Source organism: Centruroides vittatus, unplaced genomic scaffold, assembly GCF_030686945.1.
Source record: "Centruroides vittatus isolate TY-2023 unplaced genomic scaffold, ASM3068694v2 contig_564, whole genome shotgun sequence".
Taxonomy (NCBI): Eukaryota; Metazoa; Arthropoda; class Arachnida; order Scorpiones; family Buthidae; genus Centruroides; species Centruroides vittatus.
Window position 1 is genome coordinate 1,023,649 of NW_027122335.1, and position 20,190 is coordinate 1,043,838.

Here is a 20,190-nt window from a genome sequence, read left to right on the forward strand (position 1 = left end):
TGTAAAATTTGTTCCATATCAGTCAAAGAGTTTGTGGAGGACGAAATCAGGGAAAGGAGTGAGGGTCCAAGTTTTAATGTAGTGTATATTGTTTGGAAGATTGTAGAGAATAACTGTGCAAAATTTGTCCATATTGCTCAAAAGATTTGGAAGGTTTGGGATAGGGAGATGAAATCAGAGAGAAAGAATAATGGATGCAAGTGTTTCCTATAGGGTACCAGAGAATAACTATAAGGAATTTGGTCTAGATTAGTCAAAGGGTAGTTTGTAGGGGAGATGAAATCAGCAGGAAGAAGTAAGGGGTTTGATTTTTTAAGGAGGGTTAAGTACATCAGAAAGTAATAAGCTTTCCATGGTGAAATAATTAAAAAAATCAATTTCATATATTTTGAGATTGCCTTGAAGTAAGAAACAAACATTCTTTCTTTATATACATTTATTTACACCTGTAATTTGTTTTGCCCTTACATAGTTATATTTCATGACAATTGTAACTTTCTTTTAGGCATTTTATCACTGATAAGACTCACTCACACATGCATGCATACAATTCAAAAGTAACCAAAAGAACAATTTATGTAGGTAGCTATCTCATAAAATAAGACTAATTCTTATTTTTAAATAATGGTATGATAGGACTAATACTAAAGCAATGAAAACATAAAAATACTATATGCATATGTACAAAAGTTTAGCTTTGTCCAAAGGAAGTAAATTCACTCCTTATAGTTATAAGTATCTAATAACATAAGAATAATAATACTGTATAAGAAATGAACATCCAAGACAATATAAACAAAGCTTATATACAACTTCCTGAACTGCATGAATCAAAATCAAAACTGATTAGATAAGATAGTAAGTTTAAAGAAGTCCACCAGGTGGTGAAGAGGATCAACCGTAAACAGAGCAAACAAACAATGGTATGATGATGTGAGAGAAATGCTGTTGTAAAAGCATGTTCTCATGCATTTTCCTTTTCTAATATGAAAATAGTATATAGCCTATGTTCATATGGAAGGTAACAGCTTTCTAAAAGAATAATAAAAATACGTTCAGTAGATTTTGAGATTGCCTCTCACAAACAAACAAACATTCTCACTTTATATATTAGTATGGAAAACAAAAATTTGAAAATATTCAGTGTCTAATCTGCTTCTTTTCTTGTCATAAATTAAACCAGAGATACAGTACTGAAGTGGTACTGTCTGTATGCTGTGGAAGATATACAGGATACACACCACTGGTATAAAAGAATTAAAATTTGTTTGAACTTCAAATGTTTTAAAATCACTTATAAATTTACTAAATAAAATATAATAAAAATTTATTTTTTTATCAACCTAATATTTGGGTATTTACAGACAGTATTCATCAATCTTTAATTTTTAAATAAATAAAATAAAAATTCTTTAAACATTTAAAACATGATAAAATAATTTTATTGAGAAAAATAAATATTTCTAAACCTGATTTAACTTAGATTTTCACCAAGTTTAATCAGCCATTTTGAAGTATTTGGAAGAATCTTGTAGCTTCTATTCTAAGTAAGAAATAAAAATATTTAATTTTTCAAAACTTGGCTGAATTGTCTATTTAACAGTTAAGTCAATTTCAGATCTCATTGAAATAAACTAAAAATAAGATTTTTGGGTAAAAGAAATTTCATTGGAAATTTTTAAAATCAATTAATCTTCTGTTTGTAAGTTTATTTTTGTTTATTAAAATTACTGTTTATCAAATGGGAAAACAAACGTAATTTAGACTTAATAACATTTTAAATTCTAAATATATATCATTTCACATAAAAATCAGATTCTTACAAGTAAACAAAATAAAAACTTAATTTAGAATTTTCTAAAATAAGAATTCAATTGAAACATCTCCTAAAATTAAAGAAAAATGAAAAATTTATTCGACATAAAATCTTAAATTTATATTATCTATTCACTAAAATAAAATAGTGTCAAAATCTTACCTAATACTAATAATAATTTATTAGATGGTAATTTATTAGGAGAACTTGCTTGAACTTGACTTAATATAGTAGACCTGAAATATCAGATACAATAAGTTAAAAAGATATTAAAAATTTTTAATCTTATCAAAAATATCAATAATTCAATATATCAATAGTTTATTTTAAAATTTGTTATAATAAATAAAAAAAATTTAAATATTTGAATTTTTACAGTAAGCATTATTTAGACCAGTGATTCTCAATGTGTAATTTTTCCAGATTTTGGCACTTCACCCTGTACACAGGAATCAGAGTTGCTGATTTTCAGGGGTCAATTTCTCCACTTGTCAAACACCTGAAGTAATTTTGAATATCTTGTGTTGTTCAAAAGAAAATTGTTTTCTTAGGTATTGTGCAAAATTTGAAGATTTTCCATAAAGTAGTTGCTTAAATATAAACAATTGAAAAGTGCAAAAATTGCCAAAAAAACTGCATTTTCTTCTTTTTCTTCATCTGGCATTGCAGACACTTGTAGAGAAAAAAGCTACCAGATCTAGAAAGCTCAAATTTTAAGCCTTTCTTGTTATCAGTGAAGTGCTGGCAAAACTTCTGGGTCAATAAGTCAAAGTTTATGGAGATTTCCCATAGAGCTAATTCAGTTTTACAGCTTAATTTTATGCTTATAAGAATAAAATTGCTTGGAAACAAATGAATTTTTTTCAAAATGTTACTCAGAATTACAAAAGCTCAAATTTATATGAATTAAAACTTTTTATAATGATTTTTCCAAGTGCTGTATCGAAAGCATTGGTCCATAATGCATTCGATTGACAGTGCATTGGTCAGGGATGCATTCAGTTGGCAGTCACTGAGTACCAACTAATTTTATGTCTTGAAGTAATAATACAATTATTAGACAGCATGTTTTACAATCATTTCAAGTGGCTGTTTCAACAGTATGTATATCTAACACACTAAGATTTGTTGAAAATTCATGAGTTGTTATTCAACAATCTCTTAACAATTTCTTCCTACAATTTCTCTTTAACAGCTTTTGGGGCCCATACATTTTGTATCCTTTAGTTCAAAATTTCTCAAATAAAACTTTCAAAACTACATTTGATACATTTGGAGTTTAGAATCATCTTCCCCATACACAGTATGAGTATTTTATACTGTTTGTATAGCATGATATCCTTTACGAAACTTAAAAAGCATAATGCATTTTATCTTCAGACAATTTCGACTTGATTTTATTCAAACAAAACGTGATGTAAAAAAGTTTAAAATAAACTTCAAAGAAATAATACAATCTCACATCAGGAATAATGTGTTAAATTTTACAACTTATAATTAGATCACATATTTATGTTAAGTAAAAACAGCTGTTAATAAAAATACACAAAAACTTTCCATTCAAATCCCAATAAAATTACTGTAATGCAGTAGTCGTATTTTGCTATTCTGAATTGCATATGTATATACAGTATTTTGACATTTTTTATGATTTATACATGCTAGACTTGTAAACTTCTTGTTAAGTTTGTGTTAAATCAAATAAAGATACCAATTTTTCCATTAGACAGCATGATTTTCCTCTCCATTTCTTCATTAGATAGGTTCTGCAATATACAGGTTAATTTACATTAATTTTTGCGAAAAAATTCATGGAACTGAAGAAATTTTGCATTAATGATGGTTTTCACTATATACAGGTTCCGTTATAGACATGTTATATCAACTTCTTATTCATTCTTATCACTTTTATGATTATTAACAATAACTTCATACATTTTTGAGAGTTATTGCTAGTATATTGGCTTTATATACAAATAAATATCCTCACAAATATTTTCTTCCATATAAAATGGACATTATCAGTTTGCTGGTTCTTGGTGTTTGTGAAGTTATTTAATTTTTGCTATATCACTTTAAAAATTACATCTTAAAATTCCTCAAGTAATTTTCTTATTTTCTGTCATGTAAATTATTCCATTAAATTAGTCTCAATTCACAATAATATACAACAAATGTAAATAAAGATGCATTCATATAGCATAACAAAAATAAAAAACAATTGCAAACAGTCAGAAGTTAGTCATGATCGTTACAAAAATCATTTGCCAAAACTCTATTTAATAATTAATAATGTTAATTAATAAAACTATTCTGTAAAGATGTATAAATGGGAAAAAATACTCAATGTAGCAATTTGATGACAACATTTTGATTTACAAAACAGTACCAAAAAGAAACAAAAATACAATCTTGATATAGAAAAAATGAATACATGAAAATAATATTGAAATTCTAAAGGAAAAAATGGAAATATTTTCTATAAAAACAGAGAAAAATAAATTTTATATCAAGATGCATTTTTATCTCTGTGTATATTTTGTAAAAATAAAAAAATTTGTTTTTAAATTAAGCAAAATAAAAAAAATGCAGTTAATATTGTTTTATTAATACTGTTATTGATAAGAACTATCCAACTTTTATTTATGAATCAAAACAAAAAAATTTAGCTTACATGCTAGTAGTAAAATATAAGCTAAATTAAAAATGAATAAAAATCACATTAAGTAATTAAAATTACAACCTATCCAAAAAAAAGTTAGGCAAAAACTATTAACCATAAAAAGTTTTTTTTCTTTTTATAGAATAATGCAATGTACACTACTTGCAAATCCCAAACAATTTCAACATTATTATTCATTCATTTTCAGAAAAAAATTTTGTATATCCATAATGCATGAAAAGATCAAAATCAGAAAACTGAAAAAAATTTATTTTTTAAGTTCAAAATTTAAAAACAAATTAAAATAAGAGGCAATATAAAATTAACATTTTTCACTGTTATCCCAGAAAAAAACAAAATCAAACTTCTTGATAAATAATTATATTAGTTGACATTTGAATATCACACAAAATGTTAATAAATAAGTTATTACTCAATCAAACGTAATTAAAATGCATATAAAAATTATATTAACCATTCAAGACAAATATAAATTAAAACAACCTTTTCCAAACTTTTCTATAGGGACAAATAGTTTTCAATAGTTTTTTCTTAAGGCCACTTAAAATATATAAATGTGTCATGCTTGCACTATGATTTCTATACCAAGTAGCATTTTATTGAAGCATTTTAGAGCTGATACACATTACATATTTCCACATTCCATATTCATAAAAGTTTTGATTTTTGCTTACAAAAAACTGATCCAAATGATTTTTGACATCCTCATTTGAAGTAAATGTTTTACTGTTTAAAAAATTTTGTAAAGACCGAAACAAGTAATAATTTGAGGGTTCCAGATCTGGCAAATATGGTGAGTGTGGTAGTACATCCCATCCAAGCTGTAACAGTTTCTGACAAAACTTGTTACCAAACTTGTGTGAAATTTGGCATTATCATGGTAAAACACTACACCTTTTTTGTTGATCAATTCTGGCCTTTTCTGTTTGATGATATTACTCAATTTGTTTACTCGACGGCAGTACACTTTCGAATCAATTGTTAAATTATCTGGTGAAAGCTCAAAAAAAAAATAAATAAATAAATAAAAAATAAAAAAAAAACAAATTTTCTTAAAATCCCACCAAAGAGAGCATCTCTTTAAGAACATGTGAAATTCATATATCGAACTTTGAAATGAAACCAATTCGTTTCAAGTAATCATAAATGGTTCAATTCAACAAATTTAATCTCTTAGTGATTTCACGTGTTGTTATTTGGCAGTTTGCTTCAATCAGTACCTTTATTTTGTTTTCATTGGCTTCAACTGGCCATCCAGAATGTGGTGCATCTTCATTACTGAAATTGCCAGAATGAAATTTTGTGAACCAGTTTTGGCATTGTCTTTCTCTCAACACATCTTCTCCATATATGTACCTCAAATTTTCTTATTTGAACAGCATTTTGATTTTTTGGTAATAAAAAAGCAAAATATGCCAAAAATGACGTTTTTGATTTTCCATATTTGATGGGACATCAAAGAAAAAACAACTGTACAGAATCAAACAAAATTTTTTACAAATAAGCCTTAAAATGTCAGCTGTCAAAATATATAATGAAAATGTGGTTTAAAATGAAATTGGCTGGTAAAAATACAACAAATTCCTCTAGTAATAAAACAATAAAATTATTTTCCAAACAATCCAATAGCATAATAGCCTAGATGTTTTCATATCATTTTTCTCTTAAAATATAATACATTCTAGCTCTATCTGATACAGAAAACATCTGATTAGAGTTGTAAATTGTGTTGATACCAACAAAAATTGAAAAAAATTTCAGATTCAAATGCAAACCTTCACGAAATGCATATTTTTGCTTAGCTTATTTTACTCATTTAGAGATTTGCTCCAAATTTCTTCTAAGTATTAACATTCACTCATGCTTTATATAAGTTTTCAGATTCCAAATATCTGTTGTGTGGACTTTTAAGTATAAAACCAGATGCATATTAGGTCCAATATTTAAAACAAGAAATTTAAGTCTGTTCCTATGAAAGTACAAGAAGGTATCATGGTTCTGATTATATTGAAGTGAGAGTTGAAAACATAAACATAAAGAACATTTTTAAGATGTTTAAATGTTTCTTATAGAAATTCATTGAACAAAAACTATTATTATAAGATAAATTGTATGTACAATAATATAATTGTTTCAAAAAAAATAATAAAATACTATAAAGCTTCCATTTTGTCAGGTTAATGGTTGAATTACAATCAGCTAGTTATAAAAAATGCATGTAAATAATTTCAGATTCATGTCTGATTTTGGCTTCACTATTAACACAATCTGCAACAAGTTTATCACCACACAGAATTGCATTCATAGAAAAATATTAAAACAATTACATTATATACATTTTTAAATGGATTTTAATGAATATAATTCATAAAAACTTTTATTAATATTAAAGGTTCAAAAATTAATAGAATTAATGTACAGTATACCGGTAAAATTCAATGCGCATATTAAAGATAGTTTCTTTTTTAAAAATGTTATATATTAGTTTGACAAAACAATGTAAATAATCAATTCAAAACTGTATTAATAAATAAATAATCTTGCTTAATGTTTAAGATTCTGATTCACTTCCTACATAAGTGGCTTGTTATGGACTATTTGAATTATTAATTTAATTATAAATTATTAAATCCATAAAAAAAGATATAAAAAAACAACTGATAAAGTTATGATTTCATGACAATGTTTAAGTAAAGTTTTCTTTCTCCAAATGAAAAACTTGCATCTATTAGACTTTAATAGATGTAAATTAAAAATTTACAAAAATAAATTTGAAAATTAACATATTAACTTAGAAATTTGAAATTTTTATTTTAAGTTTAATTTTGAAAAATGATTGATGCCTACTGTATACGCCCAACTAATGGACTGTGCTTTATTTACTTATTTTGCAACTTGCCAAACTCAAACATTGTTTTCAATTGCTAATTAATTAACAATACGTGCAGTTTACCATATATTTTGTCCATTATTATCATCTTTGGTACCATTCATCACTAATATTTCATCTTTCTTCTCACCGACAGGCGCCATCTTAAGCTGATTCCGGGATGACGTCACTACAAAATGTTTTGCAACGTCATCGAGTGAACTTGATGAATCATGAATCATAGATATCTTGGTCAAAAATAATCGAAACAAAACTAATATAATCGAAATAAAAACTTTATGATAGAATTTTTCAAAAAATTATACATAAAATATACTATTTTATTGTAAAAAAAATAAAATTAATATACAAAATGTAGTAATATATTAAACGGCGCAGAAAATTTTTTATCCTATCATTTATATCTGATAGTGTTTTATTTGATAACTACGTGTTTTATTCGACTATAAATTCAATATAAAACCATAAGTTGGAATGATCCACTCGGGCCGCCCACGTGCCACATCTGGATAGCCTTGGTAGATGATGATTCGCGTAACTGATGAGAACGTCCTTACTCAAAAATTTCTGAATGCTTCACTGGGACGTAGTGTACAGTACAATACAAAAACAATTAATTACAGTATCGCCTTAAAGTCATGTGACCTCCAAAATCTGCTGCTAACAACATCTTGCCTTGTTCATTTGAGATTGGGACGTACTGTACCGGTACATTTAATCTGAGCTGTTTATTCATATATATTTTATGCTACGTACTATTTAACTAATTAAGAAAGTCACTGAATTACTGCGACAATAATATAGCATGAAATAGATGCGCCATTACGCCATTACTGCGTGAGGTAGCACGTAGCACTCGCCTGCCTGGTATAGTAACGTTGGTCCCTGTACATCATACTCTTCCTGTTTGCAATAGAGTCGTGCCGGTTATGTATCTAATTCCGTTTGGGGGAACATATTTGAATTGAAATAACGTGACTTGCTATATAAATCGGAAGTTCATATATAATTAATCTGGTTCTCTTTTTCTTACGATTTCCATATCCGTTATCGGCTTTTATCTATCTAACTCTGTTCTTGAGGTTAAGGAAAGACAGACGGACAACAGTGGAAATTCATAGGTCTATAATTTTTTCACATTGCAGTCCAAACAGGAAAAGTATAAAAATCATATGATTGTTTCTTAGCAAACATTTAGTTGTTGATGGAGAATTGTTTGAAAAATGTTTCAATAATGATATACATGTATATATACACATGGTATAAGTTTTATTAAATGTAATAATTTATATACAATCGTGAAAATTCCATGTACAACTTTAACTGTTGAAGTAATTATAATTCTGCTTTGAACATAGGCCTATATCGACTACAATGTGTGTTTTTGGTTAAAGTTCAACGTAAAATGGTTTCCTCCCGTAGTGCATTATTCTGTGGTAAAATGTTTTACTAGTAGAACACCGGTCAAAATATTATAAGTTGTTTCGGCCAATTATAGTCGTTTAAACAACGGCGTAACACAGTCTTTTATTAAACACGAGAATACTGTTTAATGTTTCGTGGTCACTTTGGCCACTGTCTTTGTTCTACGCATTTTAACCGAAATGGAAGAACGAATCTCGAATGGTGTCGAAGTATCCGTCCGTAAATTAGGATGGAAAGTCAAGTCCAGTTAATTAAGTCGTAGCCGGTGAAAGGTCAATTGTAAGTAAGTGTCATATTCGGGTGAAAAGTCACTTCCGGGTGGCTGTGTCACATTCGGTGGTAAATTAGGAAGGTTATTTTTTCTAGCAGAAAAACAACCTTTTCTACCGAGGCCTTTTACGCTTGAAGGATTCTTCCACGATTTCTTCGAACTCCTTTCTCACGTGGCCGTGTCTCTACCAAACATTGCGAAACTTCGGGGTATCGCCGCTCCAGATAATGGACGAGAGACGAAACACTGTCATCCGGAGTTATGATGACCACCCGTTTGATGTCGAGTGTATGCGACTCTTCCTCCGCATCTTTCGGAAGCACCCGTATTACACGAGGCGAAGATAAAGCGCCATCCTCGGGCTCAGCGTGGCCCTTGATGTGCCACTCCTTCAATTCTTTGAAATTATCTATTCTGCAAGAAAAATGATTGACTGTTGTGAAAACAGCACTTGCATTAATTAAGAAATATTCCTATTCTAATCTGAATTGTAAATTTCTGATACAAAAATGATTGTTTTAATTCTTTCAAAGTCAGAAATGAATGCTATAATAAAATCTCTATTTATTATAGCCCTATATAATAATTTTAATCTCTTCGGCGATTTTTAATGTTCGATAGAGAATTAGTTTATAAAGAATTGTACTATTCTGTTGACTGCCATAACAAAAAACATGTGTGAAAGTAGAAGAAACGAGACTCGAATTATTAAGATCTAATTAATTAAGATTCAGGCGAATTTCATGTGGGATATTAATGTATATACCAGTGACGTGCTGTCCATGAAAGCTGTGGAAGCGCCGCTTCCCTTGTATTTTCTAAAATATAAATACAGTAAGACCTGACTTAACGCGGGAATACGTTCCTAGACGGCAAAACGCTAAACGAAACAGCGTTAAACGAGGTCATTTTAACACAGAGTAAATAGGGAAAGGGAAACACGCGATCAAAAATAAACAGATTTTACTTTAATTTTAAGTTATTTTTATATTAATTTGCATAATAATATATGTTAAATAGCACATAAACATATGCACACAGAAATGTAAAGTTCATTTTTTGTGTTGAAGGTCCTGGCTCTTCTGAAATTCTTGTTTTTTGTGATGAAGTCGTGTAGTTTCATTGGTTGCTTTTTTTCCTTAAGCAAATATCGATATCAGAAGGTCGCATCCAAAATGCCTCGTCTTGCTTCTGCACTCCTTTCAAAATCTGGAACATTCGCTACAATGTGATCAACGATTTCGGTTATCGTTACCGACAAGGGAACTGAACATTTATTTTCGTTTACGGTCACTGTAAGCTATAGTAAAAACTACGCGGTTCCTCTGGAATCTATAAACCACACCCCTTACTATATATTCAGTAAAAAAATTCTTCTGAACAACTACTTGATTCAAAGAATTTATAAAATTTATTCTAAACAAATTAATATTTGATTCGCTCTTGTGAAACCTGCTACCAGATCGGCTTGACCAAGCTTGCTTCTTTTTAATTTCCATTGTTTGTATCTTTTAACCGACCATTTCTTTTTATTTTCTTCTCTTGCCATTGAGGCCTCCTCTAAAGTGCGTAAAGACAAGGAAGGGCTATCTTTCATGAATTTATAGTATTATTTGTTCTTTGCAATTCTTTTTTCTGTGTTAAAACGATGTGGTAATTTATATTTTTCCGCCAATTGAAGTGCCAGTTTTTATAGATCTGTTACAGTAAGCCCAAAGAAACATGATTCCAAAGAACATGTTTAACTCTTTCTTCATATTTTCGGTCAGATCTTTAGACCTTTCGAATTTGATTTTCTTATTTAATCCTCGAAGATGACGTCGTAGAGTCGGTTTAGCGATTTTATATTGTCTGCGTGCTTCATTAAACCCAATATCACTACTGCATTATTTGCTTAACGCCTCAATATCTTATTGTTTCCGACTATTATAAATTCGTTTTGACATGTTTATGATCTATAATAAAACAAATACATCAAAATCAAAACAATATTATATGTTGTTGAATGCACTGTCTTACTTCGACCGACACTCGACAGGTAAAATAACAGAGAGAATAATTGTTTACATCGTACCGGTACGATTTGGGAATCTTATGTGGGTACGACTTAAGACGCAGCACGAGTTACATTTCAAATAAACATAAGAAAACACTGAATAAAGCTATTACGATTTCGTTCGAGTAAACAACTATTTGGATACTACAGAATGAACACTTAAAAAAAAAAAAAAAAAAAAAAAAAAAAACGTGAATTTATCAATAATTTACTTGCTACAAAGCTACCAAATATATATAGAAAATTTTCAGTAAACAACAATAAACTTATTTGTTGTGAAAATTTGTTACTACGCCGTCGGTGAATTTTGTTACTCATTACTTAACCAATATGGTTGACTGAAGCGTATACATCTTGTTGCCGCGGTACTAAATTCAAAATTTTAAAGGTACGATTTAAGCAGTGGTACGACTTGAGAAACTTTACCCTATATTCATGTCCGACTATATTGGTAAGTCACACTTAAACATAAAAAAAATATTATAATTAATGACGATCCGAACAAAGGTGTATTAAAAAATTATATGATTTAATATCATTAATTTTTACGGTACCATCTACCAGTGCATCTGTTGAACATAGTTTTTCAACCGTGGAGCGAATTTATACATTCACAAGGAACACTCAGTCAGAGGAAAGACTGTCGTCACAAACAGTACTTTCGATAGAAAAAGAGCTTTTGAATACTTTGATGGAATCAACCACAAGTGATTTTTATGATAAAGTAATTAATGACTTTGCGGAAAAATTGCCAAATAAAGTTAGTTTATAAAAAATAACAAAAACAAGTTCTTATATCTTTGTTTCGTGTCAATTACCGATTTTAGAATTAATAAATTGTTTATTTTTGTCATTTCCAATATTTTTCCAAAACTTTTATGGAAACAGCTTCCCTATCATCAAATGCCACGGAACTCCACTGGTATGTACGCATGTAATATATAAACTGTAGCGGGGAGTAACAGATTTAAAGTATTTGTTAATTTTCATTTTGCTTTAACAATTCGATTGGAAAATTACCAATGAAAAGACCGATCGGCTCCCTCCAAAATAAATGAAAAGATCCGATTCCTCTGAAGGAAACCCATCAATTCTTATTGAAAACCATTGCTGATAATTGTGATATTTTGCTCATCAAAGTTAAAAAGTACTTAAATCTAGAAAGATCGTAGTCCAAACTTATAAATCGCTGCAAATGAAGCAAAACTCTAGAAAACACCTCGCAATAAATAATCGCACGAGTCAACAATAAATTCTCTCTCAACAACAAGAAAATTTTATTGTTGCGTAGCGACTCAATTTAATGTTAAAAATTTGGATTTTGTAGTGAATTTCGTGATCTCTGTCTGTAAAGAGTGGAACTTCGACGGATCATTGCACGATTTTGTCTGGAGCCTTCGACTCGCCCTCGCAGAGACGAGCTGCTATAATCAATTCACATAGAGTTAGGATATTAGGGTTTAATACTTTATGTACTGTACTGTACCTCAAAGTGTTCTATCATTTATCACGATTTAGTCGAAATCGCTCTAACAATGTTATTAAAAATCTTTATGAAACGACGTCCTTTATTTTATGAATACTATTTAAATCGTTCTTTTATATATTAAAACAGCAAAAGTTATAAATAATTTTCCACTGTTTTAAATTAAAATAGCATGTCTTTAATTGTAAATCTTTATAAAATTCTAACAGTATTTCTAATAAAGTGCAATTGTAATTTTATAAACCATGTATTTATAATTTAATCTTGGCAAATTTGCTTTTGGATATATATGACTTACTCTATTAAAATTTGCGTCATTCCCAGATAAGACTGAAATTTATTAAAACAGAAAATCTTTGATAAGTTTTTTCAATTTTTTAACCACATTTTGAAAATTTTGGATTATGCAAATTAAATCAATTTTAATTTTATAAAAATTATGTTAGAATTAGATAAAAATGAATCATTTTTTTTAAAATACAGCATAAAATTTACATTGAGTACCAAGGCCATATTCTTGTGGTATTTAATCTTAAAATGTTAAGGTTAAAATTTGTTTCTCTTTATCTTTTGAACTTCATAAAAAAGCACAACTTTTGAACATCAAAAACATAACCATCTACTTCAATTAAAAAAGTACTGTACTAGTTTTATTTTCCCGGATGTTAAGTATATAACACGGGAAAGTACAGTAGACCCCCCTATAACACGGTAGATACGTTCCGTGTTACCGTGGGTCTACTGTATTGCATTTTGTTTATGGCAACATGACATATGAATGATCTGCCGAGGGAAATGCCTCCCAAGAAAACTTTCTATGGGAAACTGGCCTGTTTAGGTATTAAATCTAGAAAACTCCATATGATCATCCCATTGGCAAGGTCCAAACCCACGGCCAACTAGCAGTGTTCAGTGGTTTTATCCACTTGACCACTAGGGAGTGGAAAAGTATTGGAATTGTGTCAAATTTGACCCTCTGGAAGCAAAGCTGCAGAAAGAGAATGTTGATGTGATAATCGGATTTTAGTCCCACATCTGCTTTCTTTATGTCAGCTGGCAGTGTGACCAAAGTAGCTGTGACCAGTAGGATGTGGAAATTCTAGGTTCAAGATGCTTGCTCTCTACTGGCTTTCTGGTACAATAAAAGTAGAGGTTTCTCATTGTTAATGAAAAAGTATTAAAAATTTATGACAATAGTTCAATTTTTGTGGGCCCAGGGTTTAAGTTCTATGTAGATCTGTCCCTGCCTGTATCAGTTTCTTATAAAACCCTTTCAGGTGCAAATAAATAAAGTTTATTTATTTTTAACCAAAACTAATTCAATCTCTCTATTTCATCTGCAAGTTAAACCAATATAATAAATCCTATTAATAGATTACAGTCACAGACTAACATTAATAAAATATTTAAAGCACTAGAAACATTAATTATCTGACTTGTTTCACTTTCATAAGAAAACAATATTCACATTTACCCATGTCAAAAATAATTTTAATATTACATTAAGATTTACAGTTAAAAACACTACAAATTTTAAGTTTATTTATCAAACATATTTGACATTAAATATCAGACATCTTTTTAATATAAAATTAGATGAAATTATCATCATCATCATCAAATTCTGAATTCTCTTCAGAATTCTCAACATCTATTGGTTCAAAATTGAGAACATCTTTTGGATCAAAGATAATTTTAGTTTTTGGAATGTCGTCTTCTGATTCACTATCATCCAAATGATCGTAATCAAGTTTAATGTAAGTTTTCTTTTGTTCGGTAGCAATCAAACGTGACCATTTTAATCCTTTCTTAGCCTTGCTTAGTTTTATTTCAACATTCTGTCCACAAGTTCTTGATTTGCTCATGTTAACGTTGATTGAGGAAAATAGTTCTTCTTCAAATCTGTAACACTTTCCATTTACAATTGCAGAAAAGTAAATCTGTTTTTCTTTGATATCAATGTCAAAATCTGTAACTCCAAGTAAATGTATAGTAATAATAACTTCTTCCTTCTTTTGCCACCAAGTCACTTGAGGTGTTACAATGTTTTTATCAATTTGTGATATATTGTTGGATAATTTTGAAATATTTGATTTATTAACTGTTTGCTGATTTTGATTTTCAGGAGATAAAGAAGCAGTTCGTTTAATTTCATTTAAATCTTCCATTACTTTATCCAAATTGGTGATTTCACAAAAATTGTCATCATTTAATTCTTTAGGATTAGTTTCTACAGTATTATTTTGCAGGGAGTATCCTTGCCTAGCAAATTCTTCTGTAAAATCAAAGTCTGAGTTCCAGAGCTTGATCAAATAATACTTTTCTTCAGAAACCGAAAATTCTTGTTTTAGTGCTTTTGCATATAATACTTTTTTGTCATCACAAACAATAAAGTCATTAAATTTATCAATTACTTTTTTATCCCAATTATCTTTAAATGGAATTCCTGTCAATGAACATTTAATGGCCTGAAAAGGTAACAACAGACAATTTGATGGAACAACATACAAATCAGATTTTTTAATTGTAGAGTTAACACCAAAATCAACATAAAATAAATCCACACTATCTTCCTCTTCCTCCTTAATGCATGCACGACACAACTTACCATCAACGAAAGGAGCAATACATAATGATTCTTTATGAAAATGTTTAAGTCTTATCAACGTATTATTATTTAACATTTTTTCACATTCATTGGAAATTTCACAAATTTGTTTTTTAAAATTTACTTGCTGAATATAAAAAAAATTAGGATTATGAACTTGCCAAACAGAAACTTCATAAATCTGATCTAATTCAAGAAATGCTTGAGGCACTGAATGAGAAATTTCAGCATTATCATCATCTTTTTCATTCTCTGATATATTATTAAACCAAGTTATCTCACCATCACAAAGGCTATGTAATTTTTTAAGATGATCAGGATTAGGTATAGCATAATGATCCTTAATCAGAGCCGTAGTAATTTTTGTTTCAATTATTGTTAAATTATTTTCAAGTTTAACACAGTGAACAAATGGGTCTAACCATACTGTATACCCTAAACATAAAACTAATTTTCCTTCCATTTCCTTACCACTAATCATATTGTGAACAAATGTATTTGCTTGAGTTGTCCATTCAAAACATTTATCTACAGGCTGGACATTACAAATATATATTTCAACAACTTGTTCTGGATATGAAACTAATTCAGAGGGAATTTTTAATAATTTATGTGCATAGATTGTTTCTTGCCAACCTTCATCTAAATAGTGCACTTTTACATTTCTTGGTTCTCCAATATTATTTAAATTTACTATATCCAAAACACGAACACGATGAAATGTATTATCTTGTTTCTCTACAACATATACATTTCCTACTTTGATGTTTTTTTCTGACATGCAATTCTCTTTTACACTGTAATATTCTGTTAATTTTATACTTAACACTAAATATGAAGAACTAGATTCTCCAGTCGTACCTTTACAATCAATAATACGTCCGTAATAGTGGATGGCATCAATTACATATGTAATTAAAACTTTTATTCGGCTATTTATTGGCAATTTCATTATTTGATCATATTTCTTTAAAATTTTATGACGGTTTTTACAGTTTTCTTGAAGGCAATGACCGAATGCTTTTAAGTAATAACAAAGTTCAATTTGACAGTCTTCTAACTCTTTTTTCCTTTCATCTTCCATTATTAAAAGTTTTTTTGGAATTGGCAAAGGAAGACGGTTCAAGAATTTTATTAAATTTTTAATTTGAATCTTGCAATTTTCAGTTACTAATATATGACAAACACATGGAGAAATTACTTTAGCCTGAACATCTTTCAAAGTTAGAAAATTATCTAACATATAACTGTAACGTTGTCCAAACTGAGTAAAAGAAATCTTGTCTAACTGACATTGAATAATACAATTTGCATCACTTATATCTACATCAAATATGCATTCATCTGTGATAACAATTACAACAGTGCTATTAAGGTTACAACTATTCTTCCATTCTCTTATTATATTATCTTTATCATAATGTAATAATGATGAATGAATGAATAATGTATAAATTGCTGAATTTTTAACTAACTGAACAATATTATGAGCACTGTCATAACTATTGGTACATATTACAACTCTCTTACCTGCACAGCCAGAAAGAATTTGAGTTATCGATGTAAAAACTTCAGTCTCCAAACAAACATGACAATATGTAGGAACTTGTGAATAAACTGCTCCTTCATGAAAAGCTGTTATAAAAACTAATGGTTCGTGCATGCAGGTCTGTATAAATGAAGATATAGCCTCATTCCAATGCTCAGAACAAATAACTAATTGCTTTAGATTATTAATACGATTTTGTTTATTGTCCTTGGCATATTTCACTATTATTTCTGTAATTTCTGAACGAAATGTATTTAATATAATGTCACCATCTTCTATTATTAAATGACAACAACGCTGTAAGTTAATCATTTTACATTCTTCGTCTTTCAGATGACGTAACAAACAGGGAGGAGTGGCAATTAAAATATCGCAGCCATTTACAAGAGATATTTTCTGTACTGTTTCACAACCACCTCCATACATTTCTAAAACTTTTATGTGATTGCATTTTTCCAATAAAATTTGACAGTTATCATGCACATTTTGAACTTTGTTCCAAGTAGAACATAATATTAAAGCAATTGGTCCTCCACTACTTGGAAGATTTTCATATAATGTTGGTTGAAACAAAGAAGAAAATAAAGGAAGTAAATAACCAAAAGTTTTTCCTGAATGTGCTGAAGCAATAGATACAAAGTTACGTCCTCGAAACATTGCAGGCCACATTACAGTCTGTATGGCAGATGGAACTGGAAAATGACGCTCATTTAGAACCTCAACAATAGGACGTGTAAAAGGAGCAGCACTGACATTCCTCATGGGTTTTGGAACTCCTTTTCCATGACGTATACTACGTACCGATTGTTCTTTTTCCCAGATAAAGCTTTCCAAATCACTTGCATTTGTTTTCATGCTAGAATTTCTTTGGAAATATTTTGAAAACAGTAATGTATTAGCATCTTTATTTTGCATGGATAATGAATTATTCACCTGTTCAGAGATATTCTTAGGATTATTATGTAAAACACTCAAGTCTCTTATTTCATTCTTTTCTGAATCTAAATTACAAGATAAATTTGATGTATTTTCAATATCACTTATTATTTCACTCTTTTTTTCAATAAATGAACTATTCAATAGTCTACATTTTGCATTTCCTTCTTCTGGAACAGATTCAATAGCAGCTTCTTCAGATAAACTGAATTCCTTGTTTTTGTTAATTACTTCTGATAACATTCCCAATTTTTCTTGTGATATTTCATCCTTGACACTACTTTTTGCCACCATTTCAATTCTACTTTTAGTATTTAAAACAAATTGTTCAGGAATAGTATTTGAAGACAAGTCCAATTGAGAAGTGTTACTTATTTTTGATTTCTCAGGTTTTGATTCAAATTTACTATCTAATTCTCTAGTTTTATCAGATTTATTTTCTAATTTTATCCTATTAAGGAAACCTCTAACATTTAAAGATGAAATTGCAGGATTTTTGCAATTAATTTTTGATTCCAAATTTCGGATATTACCATCTGAAGCTGAACTATATGTCAATTTATCAGAATTGCCAAATTTAATTTTGCTAATACATACATCATCACACTTTGCAGATGAAAGCTTGTTTTCTTTTTCATTATTATTATTTCTGAAATACTGAGATTCATTTTTATTACTACTTTCTGCAACTTGAATTTTGTCAATAATTTTACTTTTAGAAACTAGATTTTTACTTTCCATTGATGAAACAGAACTTGGTTTCTTAGCATGCAGTGTAGTACTTTTAACACTGGGATTTGATTCATTCTGACTGGTTGATGTAGATAAAACTTTACCATCCAAATGTTTTTTGTTCACTGAATCCTGTTTCATTAATTGTAAAATTCTTCTACTTAAAGAGATGTTTACTGTTTGATTACTTTCTGTTGTATGTCTTGATGATGAATCTGTTTTTATTTGATTATAACTAGGACATTCTTGAACGAAGTTCTTCATTGTTGTTTCACTTTTTGCTGCCATATCGATTTTAACATTCAACTTCTTTATATCCTGATGCTCCGTTACACACTGTCGATTTTCAACCGAATTAAAACTTTCTTCCAAAACGGGTACAATTGTTTCATTTCCCATCTCTGAACATGGCACACTGCCATGCGAAATGTCAAAATTGCCATTTAAAGTTTCAGAATCTTGCAAAGATAATCCACCACATATCAAATTACACGATGGTTTATTTTTCTTTTCTCTATTCATTAAAATCTCATTTTTCAATTCTTCTAACTCCCTTATCTTTAAGTTTTTCTTTCTACAATAACTTTCAAAACTTTCACATTCAGGTGTTTCCTTTTGTTTTAAATTCGAAGAAATTTCTTGGTCTAAAATTTCTGGTTTTGTCTTAGGAACCATACAAGCAAACTTATTAGAAATCAATTCTTCGTTTAAACTGACATACTCGTCTTGTAAAATAACCATCAGAGTACCAATTAACGTTCCATCAAAATCTGCTTCTTCTACTTTGATTCTGGCACAGTTATTTCGGTCTAAAATCGATCTCACACATTCCGAAGCCGAAATATCCCAATCTTCTGAAAGATCGTTGCCTATCGAACAATCAGCTTGCATCATTAAAGTACAGGGATGTAAATCTTTCAGCCGAAATTTCACTGCTTGAAAAGGAAGTGTCTTCATTTCAGGTTTTAAGTTTCGAATACAACTTTTCTCCACTTTTACGGTTCGGCCGTAATCTACTAAATATGTTGTAATCCTTGGACCCGTAGTGGTTTCTAAAATAGATTCCACTTTTCCTCTGTACCAATTTCCATCGAAATTAACACAAACCAATGCATTCTTGCATGGCAATTTGACAATTTCTTCTTCGTACGTATGGAAGTAAGCATTCATCCGTTGTTCTAGACGAATAAAATTCCTACATTCATCGGTTGAATGTACACTTTGAGCTTCTCTAACCACAAACAAAACTGGGCTGCATACATTAAGGACGGTAACGCTTACGTAAGGTCGATCTTTAAATGCTTCTAGAAAATTATAATTTGCCATTTTCTTTTTAAAAAATTGGGATAGAAAGACGTTACATAACTACGACAACACACGAGCTAACAACCTTCGAATAACAAAATTTCAAAATGATTCTAGCTTTCACCACCAGGTACCCGATGCTTTTATTTCAAATGTTTTTACATTTGAAATAATAAAAATACTAATAATAAAATAAATTATAAAACTGAAATATACTTTATCGAATCAATTGCGTTTGTAATAAAATTAAATAATAAAATATTATATACTCGAATAACTAAATAATTCAAAAATAATATTATGCGTGATTTCTTAAATTAATAAAAAACGAAATCGATGATATCAAAAATTGTTTTAGATTCACAGATCAAATAATATATTAAAAGTAAATAACCGTAAAAGAAATAGTACTGCTGCCAATTTCTTTTTCATA

General features: G+C 29.2%; 2 protein-coding genes across 3 annotated transcripts in view; both read right to left on the reverse strand.

Moving 5' to 3' along the window:
• The window catches only part of LOC136978952 (cytoplasmic dynein 1 light intermediate chain 2-like), a 47,874-nt gene extending 40,287 nt beyond the window's left edge, over window positions 1-7,587 (reverse strand). For both annotated transcript variants that reach the window (XM_067274799.1, XM_067274798.1), the window contains exons 1-2: window positions 7,453-7,587; window positions 1,979-2,052 (exon numbers count right to left, since the gene is read on the reverse strand). In XM_067274799.1, the coding sequence (XP_067130900.1) occupies window positions 1,979-2,052; window positions 7,453-7,532 (154 nt within the window). In that variant the 5' untranslated portion in view covers window positions 7,533-7,587. The remainder of the gene's footprint in view (window positions 1-1,978; window positions 2,053-7,452) is intronic.
• Window positions 7,588-14,123: 6,536 nt separating this feature from the next.
• On the reverse strand, window positions 14,124-19,871 carry LOC136978948 (putative ATP-dependent RNA helicase TDRD12). Its single transcript, XM_067274793.1, has one exon. It carries the CDS (start codon window positions 19,776-19,778, stop codon window positions 14,220-14,222), a length of 5,559 nt encoding a protein of 1,852 aa, XP_067130894.1. The 5' UTR covers window positions 19,779-19,871; the 3' UTR covers window positions 14,124-14,219.
• Between the last annotated feature and the right edge of the window lie 319 nt (window positions 19,872-20,190).